The sequence below is a fragment of the Hevea brasiliensis genome, chromosome 5 (assembly GCF_030052815.1).
Source record: "Hevea brasiliensis isolate MT/VB/25A 57/8 chromosome 5, ASM3005281v1, whole genome shotgun sequence".
NCBI lineage: Eukaryota > Viridiplantae > Streptophyta > Magnoliopsida > Malpighiales > Euphorbiaceae > Hevea > Hevea brasiliensis.
In genome coordinates this window covers 107,634,471-107,643,617 of record NC_079497.1, presented here as the reverse complement: position 1 = coordinate 107,643,617, position 9,147 = coordinate 107,634,471, and the positions used below count along the sequence as shown (strand labels likewise).

Sequence of the window (9,147 nt, the reverse complement as noted above, 5' to 3'; positions counted from 1 at the left end):
AAGTCCAATCATGAATAGCCGGAGCATCTGATCTTTGAGCCTTCCAAAGAAATGAATTACGATTGTTCCACAGAAACCAAATAACAGCAGAGACCTGAGAGCTCAATCGAGGGTCCAGATTGAGAAGCACATGAGTGAGACAGTCCTCGACAGTAAGCAAGGAAAGGAGGTCTCTCAAGCCTAGCATGTTCCAACACATGATAGAGAGGCTGGACAGGAAGTAAGCAAGCGCATGAAATCTTATGGAAGACCACATAAATCGCAGGCTAAATGAACATGAATACCACGGGCGCATGTTAATAAATCTTTATAACTACTTTTATAATAAACATACTAATAAATCTTGATTAAACCCATTAATTTCACATAAATTAGTTATACTAACACATAAGTAGGGGTGTGTAAACGGTCGGTTCGGTTTCGAACCGAACCGAACTGATAAAATCGAAAATCGAAAATAAAAAATTTTAAAAACCGAACCAAACCGATTAATAAGAGAAAATCAAACTGAATCGAATGATAAATATCGGTTCGGTTCGATTTTAAATCGATCAAACTGAAATTTATAAAATTTCATATTTTTAACATTAAATCTAAATAATAAAACATAAAAACAAAAAAAAAGAAATCAAAACTCAAAAATCTTAAGGTTCGGTTCGGTTTTCTTTGATTTTGATTCGGTTCGATTCGATTTGATTCGATTTTCTTTGATTTCCTATATATATTAATAATTTCGGTTCGATTCAATTTTTTTTTTATTTTTTATGAAAATAACCAAACCAAACTAATTAAATTTTAAAATCAAACTGATTGAACCGAATTGAATCGATTCGATTCGATTTTTCGATTTAAACCGAAAACTGCTCTCCCCTACACATAAGCAATTATTAAAATCAGTAGGAAAAAAAACTGTATAATAGCTACACTTTTGTGGGGCTTACTTTTATATATTTATATATATAAATTATGATTTCATACAGACTATTCTACATTTTTTTTTCCTTAGAAACAATTATGTTAAATTTATAATTTTAAAAATAAAATAAGAAATTGCATTAAATGACCATTTATTTAAAATTTATGTATATTTTTTTTTTATAAAAGTGATAAAAATATAATTTTATTAAAAAATAAAATTATATATATAAATATTTGAAATAAAGTATTAAATGAAAGTATTATAATTATGTATTATAAATTAAAAAAAAACATTAAATATAATTTTAATATAATGCAAAAATTTAAATTAAATATAAAAAATTAATTTTTATTAAATTTATGCATAACACAAACATCATATGAAAGTTAAATCTAGTTGTAATATACACCAGGCCAAAAGGTCAACTTTGAAACGCCTGCATGAAAAGGAAAACGGTAAAAAAATTTGCGTTTGCCGGGAGTCGAACCCGGGTCTATTGCTTGGAAGGCAATTATCCTAACCGTTGGACTACAAACGCTGACGACGTTCTATGTTTTGTTTTAAAATAATCAATCTTCTGTTGAGAAGAGAACATCAGTGCTACAACAACAAATTGCAAAGGTGTTTTCTAGTTTAATTTTATTTTATATGGTATGGTTGTTGTCAATTCAGGGCCTGAAAACCATGGACAGCCCTTTACCTTTGTGCTTTCCCTATCCCTCAAAACCCAGCAGCTTCCTTGCTCTGTGTCTTGTTGACTCTCCTTCCATCTTCGATTTACTAGAGTTGAGCCACCACCCTTTCTCCTTTCATTCTCTGTTATTACCGCATTGTTTGTGATCCCTTCGCCGTTTCTTGTTTGGCGACTTGGTGTAATAACTATGCACATTTAACTCCTTAGCTCAAGAGGCAGAGTACATTTCTTAAGCATAGTCCTCATCTCAGGTTGTTGCTCTTCTACACCTCCTGCTCTTATTTCTCCATATACTAATTAAAAATTAGATTTGGCCATGGTCTTTGGATTGACCAAAACCATCATTGAAACAGTACCAACTTGACTGAAACCAATATGTCTAGTTTTGAGCCCAAACTTTTTTGAAAAAAAAAAAAATTTCAGTTCTTGCATTTAATTAAAATCGGACCGAAATCAGAATCGTTGAGATGTTATGGTATGATCAGACTATTGGTCATCCCTACCAACATTATTTTCTAAGGTGACATTCAAAGTTATTGATTTTGGGATAATACAACGTTCTTGAGGCTTCTGAAAAAAAAAAAAAAAAATCCGGTTCTTGAGGCTCTTTACTGTGTTTGAAAGATTGAACCTAATGGGTGAGCTATGGCTTTTGGAGATTTGTGGATCACTGCACTTTCAAAAGCCTGAAGTCTTCCTCTTCCAGAAGGGATCCGTGACGGGGGCGACGCCGCTGGCTCTGCTGCCTCTCGCTCTGCTAGCTTAGGGTTTGAGTCTGTGGGCTTGGGCCCTTTTAATTTTGGACCCCTAGATGTTTTACTTTTCATTGTTGTGATTTAGGTTTGCTTGTATTGGTTTGTCTCCTTAAGCCACGGACTATATCTAAACCCACTTATAAATGAGCGTTTATCTTTTGGCAAAAAAAAATAAAAAAGCTTGAGGAAGCCATGGCACCCTAATTTCAAAAAATTTTGCTCTGGTATGGTTTAAATATTCTTGGAATGGCTCCCTTCCTCCCTTTCAATCAAAAGTTCTATCACTTCAATCATTTAATCATAGATTAATTAGCCTATAGACTTTTTAACATTTAATTTAATTAAATTATGACATATTTTTTTACGTATAAACATGGTTTTGAAATTTAGTTTAACCCAAATCATCGAATTATAAAAATTGCAAATCGTTTTACTAAATGATTCGATTCACTTTTAAAACCCGCATATTATTAAAACTAGAAAAAATTGGCGTACCGACTGGCTACCTCTCGACCCATTCCATCGGTTACAGATTTAACGGTTTTGGTGAATCTAATTTAATCAAAATTTTTTTTTTGTAATTCTTACTTTCAAGAAACCAAAAAATGCAGTTCAAGTGCTCAATTTTTTTGTTCTTTAATTTTTAAGCAGTTATTATATTATGGTGTTTTATTTTAAATATAGATTATATGAACAGTTATGTTATATTTATTTTTTCAATTAAATATAATATAGAACATGATTTATGAATATTTATATTGAATATGTTAATTTATATTAAATTAATAATATTATTATACAAAATTTTATATTGTGATTCGATTTGATTCTAGTTAAATTTTAAACCTTTTAAACCATTTCACTAATTTTTGAATCGTGCAGGTCTGAAAACTATGCATTTCTTTTACTGCTCAATATTGTCTAAATAATTGCTTGTATATATATATATATATATATATATATATATATATATATATATATATATATATTTTTTTTTTAATGACTGGTTGATATATGTAATTATAGTTGCTAAACATGGGAGGGAGAGAAAAATTAAGGGGTAACATTTACCTTCGAGGGGAATATATTTTTTTTTCTAAAAAAAAATATTTATATAAATTTATTTATAATTGTAATTTATATTATTATTATTATTTTTAATTTTCCTTATATTTCTAGACTCCATTACTGTTCGTAATGAGCTAGAATCATGATTTAATTTGAAAGCTAAATTCAATCCCTTCCAACCATTAAATCGAATTGATGACTTTTTTTTCAATTTTTTTTAAAAGAATTCAACAATTAAATTGCATCGAATAGCTAATAATAAATAAAATAAGCGATAACTATTAAAACAATTAATAATTATTAAAATAATTAATTTACCAAACAGAGCCTAAATTAATGCCGTAGAGATCTTACGATACTTTTACAAAAACATCATATACTCCGGTCTAAATATACTATTAGGAATTGGGGGAAAAAGTGTATTTTTATGTTAATGTCTGTTTGATATTGAGTTTAGAAGATCAAAATTATTTTTCTGAATAAAAGCATCATTTTATAAGCTGTTAAAAAAATAATTTAAAAAAATTATTTTATTATTTTAATATTTTTATGACTAAAATTTATTAAATTTAATTTTAAATTATTTTTTAATATTTTTTAACTAATATATTTAAAAATTAATTTTTTCAACAACAGTCTCAACGGTAATATTAAATAGATCTCTTGTAAAACTTGATGAGCCTAGTCCATGCATGGTTACCAACCTCAAAAACACCCTCTTTTTTTCACTTGATTTTCTTTTGAAAATGAGAGCGTGCACAAGTAGGTTCTCAAAACAAGAATTAGTAATCAAATGAAAGATCTAAAGAGAACTCCCCTGCATCTTAGCCCTTGGTGTAAAAATGTGAGGGGGGTGGCAAAAAGAGAGTTCTTGTAGAATTTCTCTCCTATAAAAAACCCATTGCTTTCAAATATATATATATAAATATACCTAACCCTTTTCTCTTTCCCCTTACCAAACCAAAACCCAATGTCTTATATATATCTTATAGAGCTCAGTTAGTTTACTAGCTTTTATTTCCTTACTTTTGTAACTTGTTTTAGATAGTTATTAGCTAAGGTTTCAAGCCAACCATTTTTTTAACTGCAAAAGAGAATTTAGTTTGGCAATTTTCTTTGTCCATCTCAAATTTTCTCGTTTCTTGTAGTAATGGGGTCTTTGTTCCTCAATTCTCCCACACTTGCAACTAATAAACCTGCTAAAATGTCTGGTAAATGTGAATGGTGCTTCTTGAGGAAGAAGAAGATCAGTTCTAGCACTGTTGTATATTGCCAAGGTGGTGGAAAGGCAATAAGGTCTATTGGATTTTCCTCAGTTTTGACAGAAAGATCATCAACTTTAGTTGGTGAGGATCATAGTGCAGCTGTAATGGATGCAGCAGGAAGCTTGGTTTTGTCTCCAAATGGGAACAAGGCCCAACCTGAAATTGCTATTAAGGATTTTGATTCTTATGGTGGACCAACTAGCTCTTCTCTAGTGGAGGTTCAAGATGGCATTGGCATTGTCAAATTTCTTGCAGGAAAGGGCTTCTTTATCACAGGTGCAACTGGGTTCCTGGCAAAAGGTATGTGTTTGCTTTTGGATGAGTGCCATCAAGAATTTCCTTGCATTAAACCATTTTTATGCATTGGGAATATAAGGGAAGGGAAATAGGTATGTTCTCTGATTCCCTTTCCTCATTTTTCAATTCCTAGTCTCTGCCTTATGAGAATTAGGCAATCAGTACCTTTTCATTTTCTTCAGTCTTGAGGCACTTGAAATTCAATGATTGAGTTCAGAATACAAGGTTTTCATTTCCTATTTAAGGTTAATGTACACATAAACATGGGTTTCTTTCCAACAGTTTTGGCTGTATTTATCTTTCTTTGATGAAAACTATGCAGTTCTTATAGAGAAGATTTTACGGACTGTGCCTGATGTGGGAAAGATATATGTTTTGATCAAGGCTAAAAACATGGAAGCTGCAATGGCGAGATTAAAAAGTGAAGTATGTTCTTTATTTTCTAACTTAAACAAAAAAAAAAGACTTAACCTTTAAATGTTAATTAGTAGTTTCATTTCATTGGTGTTGTAATCAAATTTTAATTTATGGCCATACTTAGATAATAAATGCAGAGCTATTCAAGTGTCTCCAGCAAGCCTATGGAAAATCCTACCAAGCTTTCATGTTGAGCAAATTAGTGCCAGTGGTGGGAAACGTTTGTGAATCTAATCTTGGGTTGGAAGAAGATTTAGCCAACTTGATTGCCAGTGAAATTGATGTGATCGTTAATTCTGCAGCTAATACAACTTTTGATGAAAGGTTATGGCAATCTTTAGAATATCAGAATAAGTGATTTTGAGTAATTTTTTGCTATGCGTATATAATTGTGACCATTCTGAAATTGCAGATATGATGTTGCTATTGACATCAATACTAGGGGACCTTGCCACCTTATGAGCTTTGCAAAGAAGTGCCAAAAGCTCAAGCTCTTCCTGCAAGTATCAACTGGTAACAACTCAAATACAGAAGAATTAGATTCTGATTGAAAAGGGGACACTGTCCTCAATTTTTCCTTTGAAATTGATGGCAAGTGAATTAGAGAGGTAGAAATTAGAGTTCCAATTTATACAACAGTTAAGTTTCTGTTCTTTTATTGCAGCTTATGTTAATGGACAAAGACAAGGAAGAATTATGGAAAAGCCATTCTGTATTGGAGATTGCATAGCCGAGGAAAGTTTCGTCTCCGAAACTACACCAAGATTTCTACCAACCTTGCATGTTGAAAATGAAATGAAATTGGCTTTGAACTCCAAAGAAGCTTTCCAAGAAAATGAAGTGGCTCAAATGATGAAAGAGTTGGGTTTAGAAAGGTAATTAGGCTTCTCCTTATCTTGTTCACTATTTCCATTTTGTAGTGTTCAGAATTTGGTGAAATTTCTTGTAGAATCCCTATCAAAATAATTTTATTGATCATGGTAAGTTCAACTGAATAAATAGTAACCTAAAAGGGATGATAGTTGACTCCTGAACAGGGCAAGAAAATTTGGGTGGCAAGACACATATGTGTTCACAAAAGCAATGGGGGAAATGATGATTGATAGCTTGAGAGGAGACATTCCAGTGGTGATAATTAGGCCTAGTGTCATTGAAAGCACTTGCAGAGAGCCATTTCCAGGATGGATGGAAGGAAACAGGTATTTATCTCTTATATACTTACCCCTTGCAGATTACTTGTGAATTGTGATCCCTAAACATCCCTTTATTATCTGTCTCAGGATGATGGATCCAATAATTTTGTACTATGGAAAAGGGCAGCTTACAGGATTTCTGGTGGACCCAAATGGGGTTCTTGATGTCGTAAGTATCTTAGATTCTCTAGTATTTTTTTTCTTTTTTCTTTTTTTTTCAAGAAGATAAGCTGCTGCTTTGTTGAAGGTCCCAGCAGATATGGTAGTCAATGCAACCTTAGCAGCAATAGCCAGGCATGGAATGGTTCAAAAATCAGGCATAAATGTCTACCAAATTGCTTCATCAGTTGTAAATCCACTAGCTTTTGAAGAGTTGGCTAAACTGCTCTATGAACATTACAATTCCTCCCCTTACATGGACTCCAACGGCAGGCCGATCCACGTTCCATCGATGAAGCTCTTCAGTTCTATGGAAGATTTCTCTGATCATCTCTGGAAAGATGTGATTCAACGAAATGGGTTAGCAGAATTGGCATCATCAGATAGGAAGCTGTCTTTAAAACATGAATTTATATGCAGAAAATCAGTGGAGCAAGCTAAGTATTTGGCTAATATATATGAACCATACACTTTTTATGGTGGAAGGTAAGGGAAAAAACAAATTTATTTTCTCACTCCTTACTTTGAATAGATTCATCTATGTTAACTTAAAAATCATAATGCAGGTTTGACAACAGCAATACTCGAAGATTGATTGAAAGCATGTCTGAAGCTGAGAAGAAGAAATTTGGATTTGATGTGGAGAGTATAGATTGGAGAGATTATATAAAAAATGTTCATATTCCTGGTCTAAGGAGGCATGTCTTGAAGGGTAGAGGGATGTGTAGCTGAATAATAGCAATCAAATGATTACTTGTTTAAGTCCTGCAACTAATTGTAATAAGAGTGTTTTGCCTCTCTGACTTGGTTTCTGTTGCCAATGATTTTGCCATGTTCTTGTTATGTAATTCTGAATGAAACCTGAAACTTTCTGCATAAAAGAATGGCCACAAGTCTCTGCTGGAGCAAGATTTCCTTTTGTTTTGTTTATATATATATATATATATATATATATATATATATATATATATATATATATATATATATATATATATATAGGTGTTCCCAACCAATGAATTAGGATTAATCCTGTATGCACGGGGTCGGCCTCGGTAAAGTGCTGTCAATGGTTATCTTCTCTATCCACCAAAATTCAATCCTCGACCTCTCTTGCTTAAAGGATAAGAGTGTTGAATCATTTATGCTAAATACTGCTGATTGCTGGAACAAGATTTTTTACATCTAAAGGAGATACAAAAAACTCTTCATCAAGTAAAATTGAAAACAAAATTACAATACAAGAGATTGTAATCCTCGTTGAGATCATCTGTAAAAATTAACTAATAAGGTTGTTCTTTGATTCTTCGTTAAGATCATTTTGTCCATATTCATATTTTTTTTATATATATAAAAATATAATATAATATATGAAAATATTATAAATTAATATATATATAATTATTTATATATTATTAAAATTATAATGACAAATAAATACCTGTTTGTGAATAGTTATAATATTCAAAAATAAATTTGTAAATTATATGGATAATTTTGTAATTAATTAAAATTTTTAAGGAGGTTAAAGTTATTAATTTATATTTTAATAGCTTAAATTTAAATTTTCTAATTTAATAAAACTTACATTTTAAAAATATAAAGACTAAATTATTAATAAATAAAATTTTATATACTAAATTATTAATAAAATAAAACCTTAACGACTAAATTGTCAAATACAAATAAATATAAGAGTTATTTTTGTTAAAATTAAATGTATCTTAATGAAATTTTAAAATAAGAATTAAATTATAGATTTAATTAAATTTCAATTATTAAATTACTTAATTTTAAAAATATAAAGATTAAATTATAAATTTAATCAAATTTTAAGAATTAAGTTATAATTTACTCTAATTTTTTTTAGATAAACAATGGAAACTATTATTATCATTAATATATTTAAGAAAGAGGGAGATGGAATCAAGAGTTTCAAATCTATTTATTTTAACTCAACTAAATATTGAATTTGTATTGTTAATTTTAAAAACAAATCACTTCTGAATTTGCCCATCTAATCGAACTGAAAAAAAAAAAAAACTATAAATCGAAATTGGGTTAATCGAAATTAAAATTAAAATCGAAACTATTGAAATTGGGTTGAATTAGAAGCAAAAAACCAAAATTGAAAATCGAATCCGAGTTGATCAGAAAACTAAACTGGAACAGAGTACAAAATTGATGCGGATAAGTTCGCTGGAATTAGACCCATTCTTATTGTGATAGTGGGGCCCATTTTTTTTTAATTTTTTTTTTTCCGGAAGAATAGACCGCAGGATTTGAATTCAACCGATGAGGTCAAATTTGGAGACTATACCAGGAAACTTCTATGAACCAAGCTACGAAGCAACCTCTCTCTAACGTCTTTATATTTTTACCA

General features: G+C 30.5%; 1 protein-coding gene and 1 non-coding gene across 2 annotated transcripts; one reads left to right on the top strand and one right to left on the bottom strand.

Moving 5' to 3' along the window:
- Positions 1–1,385: 1,385 nt before the first annotated feature.
- On the bottom strand, positions 1,386–1,457 carry TRNAG-UCC (transfer RNA glycine (anticodon UCC)). The gene has a single exon. It is a non-coding gene; the product is annotated as a tRNA-Gly (tRNA).
- Positions 1,458–4,387: 2,930 nt separating this feature from the next.
- LOC110649435 (fatty acyl-CoA reductase 2, chloroplastic) lies at positions 4,388–7,567 on the top strand. Its single transcript, XM_058147322.1, has 9 exons — positions 4,388–5,001; positions 5,321–5,424; positions 5,540–5,739; positions 5,828–5,928; positions 6,080–6,290; positions 6,453–6,614; positions 6,696–6,777; positions 6,856–7,253; positions 7,334–7,567. The coding sequence occupies exons 1-9, from the start codon at positions 4,587–4,589 to the stop codon at positions 7,497–7,499; spliced, it is 1,839 nt and encodes a 612-aa protein (XP_058003305.1). The 5' UTR covers positions 4,388–4,586; the 3' UTR covers positions 7,500–7,567.
- Positions 7,568–9,147: the final 1,580 nt, after the last annotated feature.